Source organism: Silene latifolia, chromosome 5 (assembly GCF_048544455.1).
Source record: "Silene latifolia isolate original U9 population chromosome 5, ASM4854445v1, whole genome shotgun sequence".
Classification (NCBI taxonomy): Eukaryota; Viridiplantae; Streptophyta; class Magnoliopsida; order Caryophyllales; family Caryophyllaceae; genus Silene; species Silene latifolia.
This window is the reverse complement of record NC_133530.1, coordinates 25499859-25522951: the sequence shown is the minus strand read 5'-3', so window position 1 is coordinate 25522951 and position 23093 is coordinate 25499859. Positions and strand designations below refer to the sequence as shown.

Below are 23093 nucleotides of genomic sequence, written 5' to 3'. Positions count from 1 at the left end.
AAAAGGTTTAACAAATGAAATCAAACAAATTGACAAATTATCACAAAAATGTTCAAATGAATTAGGAAGAGATTGATTATTAAAAAAAAAGAGGAAGTGAGAAGAGCAAACCTGTAATAGCTTCGATCCAAATATGGAGTTAGGGGTTAGTGTAGTAGGAGAGATAAGTTTTTATTTTAAGAGAAAAACTTTGTTCTTTGGCAGGGGTAATGATACGGAGTATATGAAATACAACAAAACGAAAAAAATAAAAGTAGAAGAGCGGCAAATGAAAGTGTATGCGCGCGTAGCCAAAAGAAAAGTTTAGGACTGCATTTACAATATTTGTCAAATTAAATGCCACCTTAAATATAATTAGGGTGACATTTCTTTTTTTGCCACTAGATAAATGCCATTAAAGATGTGCATTGTTGTAGTGCCATTTCATAAAATATTGTCCAACCAAGAGGGCTCTTAGCACCCTAGAAGTAGTCCATTGGGGGGAAGATGAGATTTTTGTTTGTGAAAATGATGAGAGTGATGAGGAACAAAAGGAGGCAGCCGAGGTAGTCATGCCGGATTCGGGACTTAGTTTGGTTACTTGGACGGTGATGCGCACACAACCCAACCATTAGAACTAGACCAAAGACAACAAATCTTTAGGACTAGATGTACCATCAAGGGAAGAATGTGTAACTTGATAATTGATGGGGGGAGTTGTACCAATGTAGCATCGAGTACTTTGATTGACAAACTCTCCTTACCCACAATAAATCATCCTTGTCCATACAAACTAAGGTGGCTCAACAAAGGAGCCGAGGTTAGAGTTGATAAACAATGTTTGGTCTCTTTATCTATTGGAAAGAATTATGTTGATGAGGTCCTTTGTGATGTCTTACCCATGGATGCTTATCATTTGTTACTTGGGAGACCTTGGGAATTTGATCAGGATTCCATTCACCATGGGAAAGAGAACACCTATTCCTTCAAATTTGCTTCAAAAAGAGTCATATTGTCACCATTACCACCCACCATCAAACCTACAACACTACCTTCAATGGTTGAACCTTCTAAGGAAATCCTATTAATCAATGGGGCTGAAATATTACAAGAGTTAAAAGGGGAGGGGGACGTGTATGCTCTAGTGGTTATGGGGTTGGTTAAGGGAGTAGGATGTGACAGAGAGGGTCACGGGCAGCAGGTCATGGCCAAGGAGGGAGTGTCGAGGGAGGTTCAAGAGTTACTCGATTCTTATGAGGATGTCTTCCCTAATGAAATTCCAAGTGGATTGCCTCCTCTTAGAGGCATTGAGCACCAAATTGATCTTATTCCGGGAGCCTCTTTACCAAACAAAGTGGCTTATAGAAGTGATCCAATAGCCACCAAAGAGTTGCAAAAACAGATTGAGGAACTAGTGAGCCAAGGTTAGATCTTACTCCAAAGAAAAAGTATATAAACGAGTCGGGTTTTAGTTAGCAATCGTGGGCTGTCAACAAGTAGAAGCCCAATAAAGGTGAAATCCGGCTAGATTTGTCGTGCAAGCAACCTTAACCCTAGGGTTTGGGTCCTATATATATATATATATATATATATATATATATATATATATATGGCGAAGGAAGGAAGAAAGATCATTCATTCACACATATACAAACCCTATACATTGTGCTAGCTAGAAAGTCGTGCCGCCATACTTATACTCCTCCTCCATATTAAAAGCTAGTGCAATACTCGTCCTCCATATTAAAAGCTAGTGCAATCTTTGGAAGGTTACCGTCCCCTTCCCGCGGTACTCGTCCTCTATATTAAAAGCTAGTGCAATCTTTGAAAGGGTACCGTCTCCTTCCCGCGGTTGTTTCCCACATTGGATTTTCCGCGTCATCAAAGCTCCCTTGTTAATCCTTTATTTACATCATAATTTACATATGCTACCCAATGTATCATATACATAGATAGTCTCTCTTTTTAAACAAGAAAAATCAATCATTAAAAAATGTTTGTATAACTTCCACTACTGTTAGAGTGCCAAGATAGAGTACGATTTTGATCTCTCTCCAGCGTCAATGTACCCGTAAATGAACCAGAATTTCCTTGCCAAGATGGAGTACGATTTGAATCTCTCTCTAGCGTCAATATACCAGTAGATGAATGAGTATTTACCCTGCCAATAAATGAACTAGTATTTTCTGTACCAGTAAATGAAGCAGTACTTCCCGGGCCAGTAAATGGACCAGCATTTCCCTGAAAGTGGCAATTCGATCAAAACAATTACTAGTAGAAGAGACATACATAAAACATATTTCAAACATTAAAAAACATTTGCGAAATTATCACATGCCGTAGTATATAATAAGCAACTCTTTTTATAAGCAGAAAGCCATTTTTAATTTGTTGTAAACATAGTTAGCAAATACGTAAGATATATATGTTCTTTATTTCTCGTAGTATTTTCTTACCTCTTCGAGCAACCGCGTTCGATCCACCTTTTCACGATTTGCCGCAGGAACTAACTTGAATTTTTTGGTTAATTAGCGTTAATGAGTAAAATAATTAGGTAATAAGCGTTCATTTGAAACTATTTGGGTCCATAGTGTCCACGTCATCACTTTTTATTTTTTTCCAATTTTTATATGAAACCGTTAAGAAACCTAGCGGCTTCACTTAGTTTTTTTTTTATATATATATATATATATATATATATATATATATATATATATATATATATATATATATATATAAAGGCAAAACCGCTAGGAATCTTAGCGGCTTATCATATCAGTACGGTCATTTTGTAGGGTAGCTAATGAAAGTTGTTGAAAATTGTTGGAAACTTTGTAATAAGCCGCTGAAGTTCTCAGCGGCCTTGCTCTTCAATTTTTTTTTTTTTATTTTTTTTTTAAAATAAATAAAACAGATACAAATATTTGGACGATGATGACATGGACACTATAGACCCAAATAGTTTTAAGTGAACCCTTATAGGCCTTATTATCTAATTATTTTGCTAATTAACACTCATTAACCAAAAAATTCAACTAACTTGGCAATCACCTTATGTAAATGGTCCGAATTGCCGAGATTCCAATGATTGAACACATGACAAAGATAAGTGTATGGCCGCCCACAAGGAACTTTGTTCTATTACAGTGTAGATCGCGGTCATAAACGCTAACAAGGTGGCATATAAGGACTGCATTAATATGAACACACTTCGATCGACCAATAATCGTGCCATGCTAGGTTCAGAAACCATAGACCATACCAAGCAAAATAGGACCAACATGGAAGTACACATTGCATATGCATCCGCTAATAAAAATACTAAAAAAGCTGCTTTCTTTGCAAGAACGGCTTCCGCATTGTTACTGTTAATGTCACCCGGTAGAGTGAATCCTACTGCAAACGTAATTGTCGCTAAAAGTACCGCAATAACAGAGAGAGTGTTTCGCATTTGATCCAAATTTGTTCCTGACTGAATATACGATGTTTTCAGGTCTGGGTTCACCTTTATTAGCTTGCACATTTTGTCCTGCAAGTAGTTTCAAGCATCGTCATTTCCTTAAAATCTTTAAAAATAATCACATAAATTAGGTTGTTAAACATACCCATTCGTCATTTTCCTTACAAAGCTTTGCGAGTAAGTCCATGGCAGTTCTGCCATTATAGTCTGTGATGGTCTGCTGAACCTCGTCATCAAGTAGAAGCGCCTTAGCGAAATACATATCTTCTCTCTCCAATGCACGATGCAACGGTGTTGCACCATCATGATCGGTTGTATTCTTAAGCTCTGCAATTGACCGAATTTTAAGAAAATTAAGGTAATCTTTGTAAGTGGCTAGTTTTACATGGTGTAACGGAGTGTCATTTTCTTTGCGACAAGCCCTTTGTAGGTCTTGACAGTTATTAACAAAGGCGAGAATAGCATCGGTCTCTTCTCTTTTACATGCTTCAACCCAATCAAATTCTTGTTTTTCAATAAGAGAAGGATTCGTCAACAAATTTACTAGCCAATGAGCCTTTTCTTGTTTGGCATAGTCAAGGGCTGTCTTCCCCTGATAATCTCGCAAATTGTTGAGCCACCAATATTTCTCAAGCAGCATTTGGCCGGTCATCTCTGCATTCAACAATCAATATTTATCCTCTGTTAATCTTAACCAAAACAAGGAACACTCTATATAAAGTTCTATTTGCATTTAAAGTTCTCCTCTGTTTACATGTATGTTAGTATGTAACACATTTTCAGAATTTTTTTCCAAAATAGGCTATTTTCCCCAATTAAGTATCAAAATGGGCCGAGTCTCAAATTAATTGTCGAAAATGGGTCCACGTAGGCTTGGTATTGACGAAATGACGAAGCTAGTGTGAGGGAAAAAGTCGTCATCGTCGCCAGGGCGGGTGGCGACTTGTGTCGAAGTCATATACTAAATTCAAGTCGTCATTCAAGTCATATACAAAGAAGGAAGTCGCCAAGGGAGCTGACGACCATCGGACCAAATCGCCACCTCCTCTGGCGATTTGGATCAAGAGACTTCCAGTCGCGTTAGCGATTTGCCCTGAATGCTATTAATCGCAAAAGTTAGGTTTGGTTACACTTTTGGCTTGGTCGCGGACCGAGATGGCGATTTAGATACTAACCTAGCTTCGAGTATGACATGGACTTATTTTGGGTAATTAATTTGGGATTCGACTTATTTCATAAATAATTAGTGAAAATCGCCTATTTTTAAAAAAAATTCACATTTTGAACTAGTAATTCTCTTCAATATAAAATTAAAATAACACAAAATAGCGCACCTGGGCAGGAGGATAAACAATGAAGCACAGTCGTTCCATCATTGCTACGAAGCATGTGGTAGCGCGGCTCCTCAAATTCCATAATCACATCCACAACTTCTTTGTAGCCAGCCTTAACAGCGAGAAAGAAAGGACTTTCACCCCTATTGTTGCGAATGCGATGCATGGCGGGATAAGTTGACAGAATCTATAGTGCAAGTTCTTGTGTTGACGTTGATTGCAAGGCAGAATGTAATGGTGTATTTCCATCATCCTTGTCTAAATAGCCATCACATTTTTCCAACAACATCCTTACTACATTCTCTGTTTTTACAACATGTTACACACTTATTAGTAAATTCTACTCATTCCTATTCATTTTAACTCTCCCCTTTCCTTTTTCATCTATTTATATAACTCTCCCACTTTCCTTATTTAGTTACTGTTTGGTCAAGCTTTAAAAGTGTTTTTGTAACTGAAAAAGTAGTTACTTGGCCAAACACCCTAAACTAGGAGTTTTAAAACTACTTTTAAAAAGTTAAAAACTAATTAATTACCCCAAAAAGTAGAAGTAGATATTTTCTACTTCTACTTTTCACATAAACAACCAAAAAAGAAAAACAAAAGTGGTATGCAAGTAGTTAAGCCAAACATAACATTTTATATAAACCGCTTTTACAAAAGTATGGTCAAACAACCAAAACTTTTCCAAAAAGTAACTTGTGAATAAACCACTTTTAAGAAGTAAAATCTATTTTACAAAAACAAGGCCAAACAGCACCTTAGTAAAGTTTTATACATATTTTAATCACCTTACCCAACAATACTCGTACTTTATCTTATTTTAATCACATTACCCTACAATAATAATTATTTTAATCATTTTACCCCACAATAATACCTTCCCTCCCTCCAATTACTTTATACCACCAAAATATTTTACAATAAAATAATTTCCCCCTTAATTTGCGTGCCCTTTTCAAAGGGGAGAATTAAAATGAATAGGAGGGAGTACATTTTTTGGACTTATTATAAAACGTCGGTTCAAAAGATTGGGTAATGAGGACAACTCAACCAACGTCTTAATTTGCGTAGCTAGCTTGTAATTAAAAACAAAATAGTTCCCGATTGGCCGATTCTTGATGTCTCTATAGATTCAACCTCAACTACCCTATTATATTAGTTTAGTTGGGTTTATTTTGTTTTGACCGGAAAAGTGCAACAATTCCGCGTCAATAACTTGTTCGATTAATTAACTTGGAACACTCATCATTTGATTAGGCTTTTAAGAATGGGAAAGAAACATACATAATCTATATATATATATAAAAGAGAGTTTTTTCGAGCGATCTGAGAGCGTCCACATCATCAAAAATCAATTTAGGAAAGTATAATTTTTGACTTAAAAAATAAAGTGGAAAATCTTTTAATTATTATAATATGTATATTTCCTAAATTATATTCAAGTGATATTTCCAATTTTTATATCAAACTTTTACATTTCATTTGGCAAAAAAATATCGCTAAAAAAATTATGAAAATAATATAATTAGCTTTGTGGTAAAAAATGCTATTATTAGAGTATAAATTTCATATTATTTGCACATATTAAAGATGGTGTACTTCTTAATAATTAAAATTGTGTAATTTTTAGTATGTTTTAATTTGTCCCACATTGGAAAATAACGTAGGTGTGGTGAATATACTACATATAAATAGTAGAATTGTCCCACATCGAAAGATTAGTATAAGGTGATGTCATCCTATGATTATAAATAGGATGCATATTTGGAACTTATGTATCCACCCAAAATTTGTTGAGTCTCATAAATATTGTTTTAAAGAGCTCTTAAGATTTTCTATCATTATCTACGATATGATATAAAAAATAAAGTGGAAATCGTTGGGAAATACCCGGGAAAGAGTTAAGAACATGAACATGAAAATCAAAAAAATATAAAACTAAAGGTAAAAATCAAAAAAATATAAAACTAAAGGTTTACTAATGGTAGTCTCCTGACATAAAGCGTTAATGAGTCGTTATATGTACGATGTAGAGATCTCTTTCTAATTAATGATCGAGACTAAGTGGTTTTACCTTTAAAGAAAAATAATATGTATACAGTAGTGATTTTTTTAAGAAGAGACATGTAATTCTTGGTATGTTATATCTTTCACATTGAAAAATAATGTAGGCATGATGAACATACTACGTCTAAATAATTAAATTATGTATCTCACATCGAAAGAATAGTATACGGTAGAGTGATTCTATAAATATAAATATGAGGAATCCTTGAAACTTAGGTATTAACCCAAATTTTTTTGATATAAAAAATATGTACTTTTTAGTATGTTATATGTCCCACATTGAAAAAAAATGTAGGTGTGGTGAATATATTATGTATAAATAATATAACTGTCCCATATATATATATATATATATATATATATATACATTTTCTATATTATATTAAAGTGATGTTTATAATTTTGATATAAAAACTTTATATTTCATTTGACAAAAAAGTATCGTATGAAAATTATATAATTAGATTGTGACAAAAAAATGTTATCATTAGATTGTAGATTTTATTGTAATTTCTCATTATTAAATCGGGTTGATGTCAAAGTAGGTGCACAAAAAATGGTGTATTTAGTATATTATTTGTCCTACATTGAAAAGTAATGTAAGTGTGGTGAATATACTATGTATAAATATTAGAATTGTCCCACATCGGAAGATTACCATAAGGCAGAGTGAACTTATGATTATAAATAGAAGTCATAACCCAAATTTTTTTGATTCTCCTAAGTATTGTCAGAGAGAGCTCTTAAAAGAGTTTGTATTACTGTCTCTAGAATAATGATCTCTAACCTAAGTTAATCTTTAGAAAATCTTTTAGTTATTATATATAATATATACTCTGTATTTCTTATTTTATATTCAAGTGGTATTCTGGGAAAGAAAAAGGTAAACACATGGGTACTATTTGTAGCAACTTAAAATTAGGGGTACCATGTGTAATATATATCAAAGTTCAAGGTTACCATGAGAAATTTTCAATATTATAATGATATAGTTAATTAAATTTTCATTTAAAAGAGAGAGAAAACTGTACCAATAAAACAATAAAGAGAGTATTATTTTTTGATTTTTATTTTATTGTCACGCTATCAAACTTAACGTCCATATAACAGCCTTTACATTAGGGGGTACCATGGGCAAAAAAAAATGGAACCTCAAGGGTACCATAGGCAGATTCTTAAAAGTAGGGGTAACATGGAAAATCTGACAAAATTAAGGGGTACCACGGGAAATTTTCGTATCTCAATTATGATAAAAATTTTTGAAGAAAAACAAAATACAAATATTAATGGAGAGTACTTGATCATAGTATTAAATTTAAATATAACTATTAGATATAATGAGTAGCAATTGTCTGTATTCGGTATTCGGGATCTGTTGGATGTCGAACTAAGTGCCAAAAAAATGGTGTAATTCTGAGTATGATATTTGTCCCACATTGAAAAACAATGCATGTTTGATGAATATATACTATGTATAAATAGTAGAATTGTCCCACATCAGAAAAATAATCCAAGTTTGGTGAATATATTACTTATAAATAGTAGAATTGTACCACACCAAAAGATTAGTATAAGGTGGAGTGATTATATGATTATAAATAAGTTAACCCACGTATATATTAATCCTTTATTTTTTTTTTGAAAGAAATATTTTAATAATATGTAAACAAATCATTAGACATAGTCTCACATAGAATATAAATATTAAACCCTTATAACGTTTTTTTTTGCATTATAAATAAGTTAATTACCCCGTTGCAACGCACGGGAATTCAAACTAAGTTAATGTCGAACATTATTAATGGAGAGTACTTGATCATATTATTAAATTTAAATATAATATTAGATATAATGAGTAGCAATTGTCCGTATTCAGTATTCGGGATCTGGTTGGATGTCGAACTAAGTGCAAAAAAAATGGTGTAATTCTGAGTATGATATTTGTCCCACTCTGAAAAACAATGCAGGTTTGATGAATATATACTACGTATAAATAGTAAAATTGTCCCATATCAAAAAAATAATCCAAGTTTGGTGAATATATTATTTATAAATAGTAGAATTGTACCACACCAAAAGATTAGTATAAGACGCAGTGATTATATGATTATAAATAAGTTAACCCACGTATATATTAATCCTTTATTTTTTTGGAAAGAGATATTTTAATAATATGTAAGCAAATCATTAGACATAGAATGTAAATATTATTCCCTTATAACGTTTTTTTTTGCATTATAAATAAGTTAATTACCCCGTTGCAACTCACGGGCATTCAAACTAAGTTAATGTCGGAACATTATTAATGAAGAGTACTTGATCATATTATTAAATTTAAATATAACTATTAGATATAATGAGTAGCAATTGTCCGTATTCGGTATTCGGGATCTGGTTGGATGTCGAACTAAATGCAAAAAGATGGTGTAATTATGAGTATGTTATTTGTCCCACATTGAAAAGCAATGCAGGTTTGATAAATATATACTACGTATAAATAGTAGAATTGTCCCACATCAGAAAAATAATTTAAGTTTGGTGAATATTACTTATAAATAGTATAATTGTCCCACATCGAATGATTAATATAAGGTGGGGTGATTATAAATAGGAGTTAACCCACGTATATATTAATCTTTTTTTTTTTGACAAATGAAATGTAATCTACCATTAACGCACGGGCATTCACCATAAGATAATGTAAGTGTGACAATTTTAATATTTATACATAGTATATTCACCACACTTACCTTAATCATATTATTTATATGGATACATTTCATCATAATTTTTTCATTTTACATCACTTGAATATAAAATGGTGTACTTAGTAGTTAGTATATTATTTGTCCTACATTGAAAAGTAACGTAAGTGTGGTGAATATACTATGTATAAATATTAAAATTGTCCCACATCGGAAGATTACCGTAAGGCATGGTGATCTTATGATTATAAATAGAAGTCATAACCCAAAATCTTTTGATTCCCTTAAGTATTGTCAGAGATAACTCTTAAAAGAGTTTATATTACTGTTTCTACAATAATGATTTCTAACCTAATTTAATGTTTGGAAAATCTTTTAGTTATTATAATATATACTATGTATTTCTTATTTTATATTCAAGTGATGTTTCTAATTTTCATAAAAAAACTTTTAAATTTCATTTGACAAAATAATGTCGGTAAAAAAATTATGAAAATAATATTATTAGATTCATGGTAAGAAATGCTATCATTAGAGTATACATAGATTTCATATAATTTGCACATATTAAAGATGGTGTATTTCATAGTATGTTATATCTCCCACATTGAAAAATAATATAGGTGTGATAAATATACTACATATAAAAAATAGAATTTTCCCACATCAAAATATAGCATAAGGTGGGTGATTCTATGAGCATCCTTGGAACTTAGGCATCAAACCAAAATCTTTTGAGTCGCTTAAGTATTGTCTTGGAGAGCTCTTAAAAGTTTATATCATTATATTTTCTACCTATAGAATTTATATGTCCCATATTGAAAAATAATGTAGGTGTGGTAAATCCATAAATATACAATGTTTAAATAATGTAATTAGAATTGTGTTAAAAAATATTCTATCATTAGAGTATATGTTCTTATCATTTGCACATATTTTAATTATGATAAAAAAATAGAAAACAAACGTCAATGGTAGCATGTGTAATCTATCAAAGTTCAAGGTTACCATGAGAAATTTCCAATATTATAATGATCGATATAGTTAATTAAATTTTCATTTAAAAGAGAGATATCCGTACCAATAAAACAATAAAGGGGGTATTATTTTTTAATTGTTATTTTATTGTCACGCCATCAAACTTAACGTCCATTTAACATCCTTTACATTAGAGGGTACCATGGGCAAAAAAATGGAACCTCAAGGGTACCATGGCAGATTTTTAAAAGTAGGGTAACATGGAAAATCTAACAAAACTAAGGGGTACCACGGGAAATTTCCGTATCTCAATTATTTTAATTTTTTTTTTGAAAAAAAACAACGTACAAATATTAATGGAGAGTACTTGATCATATTATTAAATTTAAATATAACTATTAGATATAATGAGTAGCAATTGTCTGTATTCGGTATTCGAGATCTGGTTGGATGTCGAACTAAGTGCAAAAAAGATGGTGTAATTCTGAGTATGTTATTTGTCCCACATTGAAAAACAATGCAGGTTTGATGAATATATATTACGTATAAATAGTAGAATTGTCCCACATCAGAAAAAAATCCAAGTTTGGTGAATATATTACTTATAAATAGTAGAATTGTCCCACATCAAAATATTAGTATAAGGCGGGTGATTATATGATTATAAATAAGAGTTAACTCATGTATATATATTAATTTTTTATTTTTTTTGAAAGAGATATTTTAATAATATGTAAGCAAATCAGTAGACATGGAATGTAAACATTAAACCCTTATAACGTTTTTTTTTGCATTATAAATAAGTTAATTATCCCGTTGCAACGCACGGGCATTCAAACTAGTAAAGTATGAAACACGAGTAATAACTTCGGAACTTCTCGGTTTTTCTTTCCGGGAGAAAAATGAGATTTTGTTAAGTACTCCCTCTGTTTTTTTATATATGACTTTCTTACATTTTGAGACACTCTCTTCTTTTTTCAATATTTCTTAAAATATAAGACTAAATATTATGATATGTATGGAATATAGAGTTAGTTATTCTAACAACCACAAAAGTTGTTAGAAAGTGGTTACAAGTTAGTTAGGGAGTTTGTTAGATTCCTAACAACTTAGTCTATATATACTATGATGTAATAGCATATTCATACAACTTCATTCAATAAAAATTAATTCTATTTTCTTACACTAAATTCTCTCCTTATCTCTCTAAGCTCATACTTCATTTTCTTCATCACACGTTCATCAATCATCAAATCATGATGATTGATTAGAGGTTTCATATGGTATCAGCCTAATTTTCGATCCAAATTACTCATTTTTTTTCTTTCTTTCGCTTCCGCTTTCATTCTTCTATTTTCCTGATCTTTGTTTTAATCAAAGGTCCAATTTGTTACAGATCAATTGGTGTTATTCATCATAATCAGATCATTTTCTCTTCTTTCATCAACATTTTCATTTCAAGATGCCTGAACAATCTTCAGAATCCAGTTACTATTCCATGCTTGACGATCCTCTGTTTCTTTCACCAACTGATCAACCAAACTTACAGCTGACTGCTCAGTTGTTTGATGGTACTAATTTCATTCAATGGCAGCGTGATGTCATCCAATCTCTCTTCTCAAAGAACAAGACTGGTTTTATCACTGGTGAAGTTGCTGTTCCTCCCAAGACTGATAAAAAGTATAATCAGTGGGTTCGTGTTGATCTTCTTGTACTGCGTTGGATCTTGAATTCCTTGGAGAAGAATCTTCGTGAGAATCTGCAGTATGCTTCATCTTCAAAAGCTCTTTGGTCAGAGATTGTTGAGAGGTATGGACAGCTTAATGCTCTTGAACTCTATGACTTGAAGAAAGATCTTAGTAATGTGAGTCAAGACAACTCTTCTCTCATTGAATATTATAGTAGATTGAAGTGTCTTTGGGAGACTGTTGATAATCTTGACCCAATCCCTCAGTGTACTTGTGGCACAATGGCTAAGTGTTCCTGCCAACTTCTTAAACGCTTGCTTGATAGGGAAGCACATTCCAAGTTAATTCAGTTGCTTATGGGATTAAATGCTGGTTATGAACATGTCCAAACTACTCTTTTGTCCATGGAACCTTTACCTCCAATTAATAAGGCCCTGGGACTGTTGTAAAAAATTGAAAAACAGAAACATATCAATGATTCTGCTGGGGACCTTCTCTCTGCTTCTACTGCTTATGCTTCTAAAAGAAAGCATAACTTCTCAGGTCCTGATAATCAGGCTTCTAAGAGGCACAAAGAGGATGGTACTGAGGATGGTTTTAAGCATTGTACCTATTGTGGTAGGGATGGACATGTTATTGAGGAATGTTATAAGTTGAAGATGCACTTTTTGCAATGTTAAGGGTCATATACAGGATCATTGTTACAAGTATAAGGCTCATCTTGCTCGTAAGGGTAAAGGTAAAGCTTCTGGCAAGGGCTCGACTGTTAATCCTAGGCCATCTGCTAATAATGTAGATGTCATGGGTTCTGAAGTTGATCAAGACTCTCAATATGAGTTAGTTACTCCTCTGCAAGATTGCCCCTCTCTGTCTGATCCTCAGACTTCTCAGGCAATTGCAGACTTTCATCAGGCTCATTTTTCTTCTGATATTATTCAAGGGATCATAAGTTTTGTTACTCAGAGTGTCTTAATGGCTATCTCTGATTCATATGCTAATACTGATTCTCAGAAACCTAATCTTGCTGGTTCTTCTCTTAAGTCTTCAGTCAACTTTGCAGGTACTTTTTCTTCTTATGCATTTGCTGTTAATACCTGTAGTAGTTCATCTGTTTGGATTGTGGACACAGGGGCTTCAGATCACATGACTTCTAATTTAGGTTTGTTGAAAGATATCAAACGTTTAAAATTACCAATATTGGTTGGTTTACCTGATGGCACTGTTAAATCAGTCCATCACATTGGCCAGGTCCTATTGACAGACACTTTAATTTTGCAGAATGTTTTTTATATTTCTGACTTTAAGCAAAATCTGCTGTCAGTAGGAAAGCTTGTGTCATCTACTAACTTAGATGTCCTTTTTGGGAAATTTAACTGTGTATTCCATGACCTTTCCAGTAAAAGGGTAATTGTTGTTGCTCAAAGGCTTGGAGACCTATATCAGTTGGATACTAGCCAGTTCAAGCAAAATAAAGAACCTGCTTCTACTACTAGTTTTAGTTTGCTTTCATTTAAGCATTATAATAATGGGATTTGTAATGCTGCTAAATCAGTAGATCCTTTTCTTTTTCATTCACGTATTGGTCATACTAGTTTTGAAAAGATGCATCATATGCCACATTGTGTAAAGAATGTAAAACTCTTCTTTTGTGATATTTGTGTAATGGCCAAACATCATAAGCTTCCATTTCCAAGGAGTACTTCTTATGCTACACAGTTGTTTGAGTTGATTCATTTAGATGTTTGGGGACCCTATAAAGTTTCCTCTATCACTGGTGCAACATCTTTTTTAACTGTACTGGATGACCATTCCAGGAACACATGGACCTTTTTAGTACAAAACAAGGCCCAAGTACCTGCTCTGGTCAAACAGTTCATTGCATTTGTAGAGACTCAGTTTCATAAACAGGTCAAAATAATTAGATCTGACAATGGAACTGAGTTTTTCCAAGTTTAGTGTTCTCAATTCTTTAAAGATAAAGGTATTGTGCATCAAAGAAGTATTGCTGGAAGGCCACAACAAAATGGCAGAGTTGAACGTAAACATAGACACTTGCTAGATACTGCTAGGGCACTCAAGATTCAGTCTAAAGTTCCCCCAAAGTTTTGGGGAGAATGCCTGTTGACTGCAACATATCTTATTAACAAAATGCCCACCCCTGTGCTTAGTTGGAAGTCTCCTCATGAATTACTTTTTGGCAATATACCTACATTTGATGAATTAAAAGTCTTTGGTTGCCAATGTTATGCAACTATGCCAATTACTAATAAAGATAAATTTGCACCAAGAGCAAGAAGGTGTGTTTTTATTGGTTATCCATATGGTCAAAAGGGCTACAAGCTTTATGACCTAGAAAAGAAGGTAATATTTACTAATAGGGATGTTGTATTTCAGGAAACTATTTTTCCTTATGCCACTTCTCAGGATAATCATAGTTTCCCTCTGGTAACTGATATCAGCAACACTGATCTATGTGTTACTACTTTGAACATGGATAAGGGGCAGCAGACTCCTATTGAGTCTGGTAGTTCCCATACTGATAATTCAGTCCTACATTCTCACTCTGATCAGACTGGTTTTTCAGAACCACCCACGTCTGAAATTCCTTCTATAATGCAGTCTGATACTGAACAAGCTGTTCAGCCAGGCTCTTCAGGACCACCTAGCAATACTATTCCTTCTACATTGCATTCTGATGTTGAACAGTCTCAAACTCAGGGTGTAGTCACTACTAGAAGATCTGATAGGGTTATAAAACCATCAGTTTTACTTAGTGGTTACAAGGTCTCTCTACCTAAGGCCAATGCCTTACATGTCAAAGTAATTAATGAATTGCAACAATTTGATAAGCAGTATTTAATTTCACTATGTAATGTCGTTTCTCAACTTGAACCTAGTTCATATAAACAAGCATTAACTGATTCAAACTGGATTACTGCTATGGATGCTGAAATCCAGGCCTTGGAACAAAATGATACTTGGGAAATTACTAGTTTGCCGCCTAATAAGAAAGCCATAGGCAGTAAATGGGTTTATAAAGTGAAACACAAACCAGATGGGACAGTGGAAAGATATAAGCAAGGCTTGTTGCTAAGGGTTATAATCAAATTAAAAACAAAGATTACAAGCATACCTTTAGTCCTGTTGCTAAGTTTGCTACTGTTAGAGTTTTCATGGCATTAGCAGCCATTAAGAATTGGCCCTTGCATCAGTTAGATAAATAATGCGTTTTTACATGGTTTCTTAGATGAAGAAGTGTATATGTTACCACCACAAGGCTATACTAAAGCTAAGAAAGGCCAGGTGTGCAGGCTTAAAAGGTCTTTGTATGGTCTTAAGCAAGCTTCCAGACAGTGGAACTTGGAATTAACAAAATTTCTTACTGGCTTGGGGTTTGTACAGTCCAAACAAGACTACTCCTTGTTTACCAAGACTAATTCTCTAACAGGCTGTTTTTTGGCTGCCTTGGTTTATGTTGATGATGTACTTTTGACTGGTGATAGCATATCTGAGATAATCTCCTTAAAGGAAAGTCTGAATGACAAGTTTACTATTAAAGACTTAGGGCCTATGAGGTATTTTTTAGGTCTAGAAGTTGCTAGGAATAGTTCAGGTATAATGATAGACCAGAGGAAGTATATATTGGACATTATCAAAGATGCAGGTTTAGAGAACTGTAAATCAGTAGCATTTCCAATGCAGAAGGGGTTGAAACTCTCTGCTGTGAAAGGGACACTTTTGGATGATTCTGAGCCATATAGACGATTGGTTGGAAGGTTACTATATCTCAACATGACACGACCTGACATTTCTTATAGCGTGCAACATCTTAGTCAATTTGTTCATCAACCAAGATGTGGACAGCGGACCGCCCACGGGGGCGCTTGGTGAAGGTCGAAAAACAAGCGTTTGCATTTTTGTATGGAGTCGCCACCAATTTTTATGGGAAATTGGAACCGTTCGAGTACCTCGTGTCATGTCAAGACACAAAGTAGTGACATGAACACTAAGCAATCGTTACCCTTAGCATTCTATGTCTAGAATGACTCTCGTGGATGCCAATGAACACGGGTGCTCACGGAGATCTGGAGTAAGGGGTGAGGGTACGTATTAGGAAGCTCTTTTGATCGAACACCTAATCCCGCCCGCCTCGATAGCGGCCTCTACTAATGATTAGGGAAGTTATTCGTACTTGATATATCGTCGGCTATATGCATGCAATGCAACATCCAAGTTTTAATCCTAGCATGTGAGAATTAATACTAAGTCGGTTGACAATTAATTAGCAAACAATTGGGGTCGAAGTAGGATTTAATGCTCATTTACATGTGAAAACATACAAGCAATAAAAGAAATACAATGATAAATAAGAATTACAATAATGAAAATTACATTAATTACATTGGAATAGGCGATTTATGTCGAAAATACCTTTAAAACGGATAATTTGAGAAAAAGAATAAACAAATAAACTAAAAGAATTAACGAACAGGAATTAGCGTGATATTACGGATAATAGTCGATTAATACGTAAGCTAACTAAACTATGTCAAGGCACAAACGGAGTTCAGGGACAGAACTCAACCTGGAACAAGCGCAGCAGGACTGCGCCCTCTGGAAGAGGCGCAGCAGTTGCTGCGTCTGTTCCAAGGGTGAGTTCTGGCTGTGAAGCCGGAACTGCAAATCGTCAATGTTCGTGGGTTGATTTAAGGATTGATTAATAATATATACTCGGGTGAAAGTGATTAACAGGTTTATTACATGTGAATGATGGTCAAAAAAGCGATAAACATCGATGAGACGGATGCAAACGGATTATTTATATGCAATAATGATAAAAATATTAATGAGTCCTCTGTTGAAATAAGTCAACTAGGTTAAATACGATGGATATACAACGAGCATGTGAATAAACAGGTGAAAACTATATCAATGATGAATTCCATAAACTCAATATGAACAAATTGAATCTCTAAAATCCGGGTTTGAATTTAATGACGAAAACCCGTAAATATTGGATTATTAGGGATTTAAGTCGATTTTAATGATGAATTAAACATGTGAATGAATGAATGACTAATGATATACATGTGAATTATTAAACTATCATGATGAAGAATTAACAAAACAAAGCAAAAGAAATAATTTTGAACACGAATTTACAGAGGACGAAGAAGAAGAAGAAGAAAAGAAGCAGGAACTGCGGCAGCCTCACGAAGAGGCGCAGTAGGAACTGCGCTCCTTCGAAGAGGCGCAGCAGTTGCTGCGTCTTTTCTCGACGTCCGTCTACTAGAAATCCGCAAAAACAGGTTTTAACGAAGGGCTTTAGAAATCGGTTTTAATGGTATTTTCGACGTAAATCTTACAATGGATGATACGAAAAGTAAAATACAATAAATAAAGAAGGATTATACACCCTCAGACTTACATGTTGACGAAACGAGATGAACTAAGATATCGACTAGTGAATGCTCGACGCGAATGCAAAGAGAGTGCCCTCGTAAGAGGAAAACGATTGATTAATTTAGATTGATTGATTGGTGTAGTTGGTCAAATTGGTCGGTCATGCAACGGAGAGGTGGTACCGGAAGATCCGAGCTTACGTGGTCGAATGTTCAAGCACGTAGGCGCCAGTAAGTAAGAACAAAGTCTAGAATGCAAAGGGAGAAGAGAAGGGCGGACACTCGCGTGAGAAATATGAGGAACGAAGGCTCCTATTTATACTAATCACACGACGGAATTAGGGTTTCGGAGACTCTTTGGAAGTGAATCTCGGAAAGATATGAAAAAGATACGTAAGACATGCAAAGAAGGGCATGGGAAAAGGCGCAGCGCCCATGCGTCTCTTGGAAGAGGCGCAGCTACTTCATTGTCTATTCCCGTGGAGGTTTCCTCTGTTTGAAGAAAGATTTCGCGTTTGAGTTATGGTAGGACGGAAATAATTCGATTATCTTATGAATATTACGGGATATTATTTGCCAAAAGATAAAATTTGTTAAATATGGAATAGAAATACCGGAACATTCGAGAATATTCGACTCGGGATTTAACGGTTATCGAGAAAATGGAGACGGTTTTTGACCGGACTCGAATGTACTCTAATTATGCCAAAACGACCGTATCGGGACGTAGATGACAACTAAGAGGTAGACATTTAATATTTGAGCAATCACTTGACGATAATCTTACGAATTGTCACAAATCGTTCCGCGTATCAAACATGCGGCCCAATCATCACCGGGTGGTTTGCGGGAGGTGCGAAACGAGGTGTCTCTGAGCCCCCACTTTGACCGTGGCTTGGACAAGGCGAAAGTCAAAGTATAGCCATCAGGCAATCGAAGATTACAACCTGACGACTATGGCGACGCGAGGCGGCTCAAGGGGTCTGAACCAAGGACCTGTCGTCGGGAACATTTTAGAGTCTGTCGATTATCGGGGAGGGTCGTTTAAAGTCCATTAGACTACGTAAGGAGGCTCGCCAGCCATAAGAAGAGACCATACCTGAGACTTCTTTCTCGAGATGCTTCCGGAGGTGCATAGGAGCTAAGGGTAAGACCTAAAGGGTATATAAGGATTGTGCTAGGGTATGGGGCCCTAAAGGAAAGCATTGACGGGAATGAGGCCTAATAAGGTCAACTTAAGGATAGCTAAGGCTTGGGTATAGGAACTTCTGGAGAACGACACCCTGTCATAATCCGCGGGGAAACACAAAATATAGTGAGGGACAGCAGGACGTTGGTAGAAACTGCTGGGGAATCCGCAGGCGTCGGTCTCAAGCGAACTCTGGCAAAAACTTGAGGTTGAGTCTGCTTGCGTCGGTCTCAAGCGAACTCTTGTTGGGGAATGTGTTGACGATTAGGAACATCTTGATCGTCATGGAAGAAATCTTGAGTGAGCAATACTGCAAAATACTGCTGCGCTGGGAACAAATATTTTGACGACTAGGAACATCTTGATCGTCATGGAAGAAATCTTGAGTGAGCAATACTGCAAAATATTTTACTTTTGGGACAAATGAATAATAATATGCAAGTCCTTTCTTTGGTGATAAAATGCGGGCCGGAACGAAAGAAAATCATCGAACGGGCCAAAAGAGTAAAATAGCATCTAGGAAGAGGCGCACCAAAGATGGGCCCACAAATAACGAACTTATAACGAATTTTTGAAAATTCATGTGGAGGGAACAGAAGGAAGAGGCGCAGCAAGAGCTGCGTCTCTTGGAAGAGGCGCAGCGCCTGCTGCGTCTTTTCCCCAATTTGGCTTTCTTGCGTAAAAACGCGAAATCAGAGGGATTTGTGTTCATTATTTCGAAACACAATTCACTCATTTCTCTCTCAAATTTTCACCATTTCCGCCAAGGTTCGATTCAAAAGCTTGCTTTAAACATGACTAATCGAGGTATGTGTCTTAATCTTGCATTAATCTTCTGCATTTGTTGAATTTTGAGCCGCGAAAATTAGGGTTTTCGACCCTTTTGATCGAAAATTTGGGGCTTTTCCCCCAAATGGTTTTGCCTTGCCAAATTGACACTAGAAATGGATAGTAGGTGATGTTAGGATCATAACCATGCCTTTGTTTCGAATTTTCATCAAGTTTTGAGCCTTTGAGTGAATTTTGAGACGGTTTTACAGCTGAACCGTAATTTGCTTCGAAAATAGCCTTAGGATTGCCCATTGGCGATGAAATTTGATATTTGGGATCCTTGAATGATGGGTAAACTTCTTACCATCTCAGAATTTTGGTTTGTGACAACTTTTTCAGGACACCTTTCTAGGGCATAATTACCGTTATAGCGAAATGCTGCCGAATTTCCGACTCGAACCCAGAACTAGGCTTTGAATTGGACTTGACTTGACCCAATTTATCACATGAGCGATTGGGTTGATGGGAATATGGCCAAAGATGGCAGGGAGAGGGCGATTTGAGGGCTTTGAAGGCTTGAGAACCCCTTAACAAAGGCTCGTCGTCATGTGACGCGGCCTGAATTTACTTTAATGTTGCAGGTGATGAGGCTTCTAATTCTGGGAGGGCTCCCATGGAGATAGACGCCGCTATTGTTGAGGAGGCTTTAGAGCAGGCCTTCACCGCCGCGGTGATGGCTGCTGGAGACGAGGCTCACGAGGAGGAGGCCGTCGAGGAGGAGGAGGCCCCGAGACGGGCCAACGTCGGGCGAGGAGGTCGTCAGCTGAGAGGAGCTCCTGCGTGGGCTGAGACTTGGGAGAGTAGGCACCTCGTGTGGGCTGCAGAGGGTCACCTGTCCTACAGGACGGTGAAGAGCTTGGTAAATAAGAATTCACTACTCATTATTCATCCTCTTTCATCCTTTTTGTCCAAATTTCTTTCAAATTTCATTCAAAACTAAAGATAGCTTTGTTTCAAATCATAATAGGAGGCCGGGAACATCAGGTAGTTCTCGGGTTACACGACAGCGATGGAGCACTACGAGCGGCTGTCGGCGGAGGAGAGGGCCATGATCGAGCGTGGAGCGTTCGGTCTTTGGTTCAGGTCTGGAGGGATATCGTGAAGAGGAAGTTGCGGGCTAACCTTAGCCTGGTCCGCGCTTTCTTGGACCGATTCTGGGACACGACTTCCACGTTTCACCTACCTTTTGGTGAGGTGGGTGTCACTCTGGAGTATTACGGCATGATTTCTGGTCTGCCGTGTGGGACCGAGGAGATGGTGTGGCCAGAGACTGCTACGAGGGCGGATTCGGCCGAGGCGAGGAGATTGATCGGCTGGAACTCGTCGCCGAAGGTGTTGCGATGCGGGTTTGGTACCCAGACTTACGTTCGAGACTACTTTGCGGGGAAGACCCCGGCGCCGGTGACGATCGATGGGAGGGAGACAGCTCCTCCTCCTCCTTGACTGGTGAGCGGAGGGCTCGTCTACGTGGCTTTGGTGGTTCCTGTCTTCGATTTACCTCGGAGACAAGGGCGAGAGGCTATCGACGAAGCTCCTTCCCTTTCTTTTCGACCGAGTTCCCTAGGGCGTTGGGGACCGGGTCCTTCGCTGGTTTTGCGGTCCTCATCCACTTTATGAGGGCCATGGTTCGTCCGGAGTTGATGGAGAAGGGGACTTCTCCTGGCGCTGTCGGACCTGGACTACTGTTGGAGGTATGAACCTTCCTTTAGACCAAAGTAAATTCCTTTCTTTATCAAATCACGAAAGATCGTCATTGATTATTCTGTTTTACAGGCGTGGGTGTACTCTTATTTCCCGGGCCTCGCGCCCAAGAGGACGGAGCCGTTGGAGAGGGCCTATCCCGTGGTGAGGGATTGGGTCATGTGCCGGACGAAGAGCAAGCGTTCTTCTCACAATGTCTACCGGCGGGACGTGAACGCTCTTCAGCTGAGCAGTGTGAGTATCCCATTTTTATTCATTTATTATTCTTATACTTTGTCTTTAATTGATCATAGGAATGATCTTTGCCTTTATATTGTCGCAGTGGGTACCCAGACCTTGGGCGGAGTACGCGGGAGCGCCCCCTTTCGTCGCTGAGGTCCTTCGACCTAGGAGCTCGAGTCGGCTGCTGTTGAGGATGTCGATGGGTCTTGTGTGGTACTTGGGCGAGCGGTTGGCTCGTCAGTGCTCTCGGGACGCGTTGACGGTTCCCGTCGATCCTCCCAAGACGATGTTTAGGGAGCCTTCTGAGGCTGAGAGGGAGGCGGACTTGGCTGGTGCCAGTGGCGACGACCTTCTTTTGCCTGACGAGGACTACTCGGCGTTCCTTTACGGGAGGTTGGCGTACTGGCCGGTAGTGGTGACTATCTTTTACTTTTGCTTGGTTTGATTTCGAGAATTGCGACGAAAGATCGTCGATTAACGAGAGCTATTTGTCTTCGCAGGAGGTTGAGGCGGCGGGCATCGAGCCCCCAGAGTACCCCGAGACCCTCGAGTACACTGACGCGACCGGGAGGATGACGATCTCCGAGTTGCGTGACTTTGACGTAGCTGTGACGGATGCTGGCTTAGATAACTGGCAGTATCTGATTCGGAGGGTAAGTTTGTATGACTTTTGTGTAAGAACACATTTGATTGAGTTTGCTCAATTTGCTGAGAATTTCTTTTGATAACGCAGGTCGCGCCGTCCCGATTCGTGGCACTATGGAGGGTGGCCAACCGGCTGCGAGCTACCGCCATCGAGGCACTCGTCGGTGGTCGAGGTCGTCAGTTATGAACCTTATTTGATTGATTTTTTTTTGGATTTTGGTTTTGATTTTCGATCTTGCTTGAATTGATTGACATGAGCCAATTTTGTTCTTTGTTCACGGTGGTGACCATATTTGGAGCGACAGTTGACCTGTCTCGGGAGGAGACGGCTCGCTTGTTGAGGAGCTTGAGGTTCGGGACGCCGAGATCGCCGTCCGGTGGCGAGAGTTCCGAGTTGGAGGGCGCCAACAGTAGTTTGTGTAGTTTTGTAGACTTGTACATTTTGGACATTTGATTTTGAAACATTTTTGGACTCTGTTTGGGGTGCAAGCCCCCAGTTTGCTTGGACTTTGGACTTTGTTGAAGGCAAGCCCCTTGCTTTGCTTGTACATTTGCTCTGTTTGGTGTATATATGGTGGCCCGAGTGCCTTTTCTTTCTTTGGGTTGTGTTGCTTGTACTTGCAGGTTAGTTCTTGAACAGGTTTGGTAGACAACGGTTTATGCCGTCATGCTGCCGAAATTTACATGAAATTACGCATTACATACATTTTATATACATAAGGCCTTTAATCAGCGCAAAATGAGACTCAACAGAGCACGAGGAAAAGCAAAAATTTGCCGGAAATGACCGGACGGTAGGGAGGGTTACCCCCTAAAAAAAAAAAAAAGAAATCTGTAAGTTAGAGATGTGGAAATTAAATGAAGGAAATAAAAATAGTGATAAAAATAA

General features: G+C 37.0%; 1 protein-coding gene and 1 pseudogene across 1 annotated transcript; one reads left to right on the top strand and one right to left on the bottom strand.

The window, feature by feature from the left end:
- The first annotated feature begins 880 nt into the window (after nucleotides 1–880).
- LOC141655095 (uncharacterized) lies at nucleotides 881–1408 on the top strand. The gene has a single exon (XM_074462194.1). The coding sequence runs from the start codon at nucleotides 881–883 to the stop codon at nucleotides 1406–1408; it is 528 nt and encodes a 175-aa protein (XP_074318295.1).
- Nucleotides 1409–1965: 557 nt separating this feature from the next.
- On the bottom strand, nucleotides 1966–4939 carry LOC141655094 (uncharacterized; annotated as a pseudogene).
- Between the last annotated feature and the right edge of the window lie 18154 nt (nucleotides 4940–23093).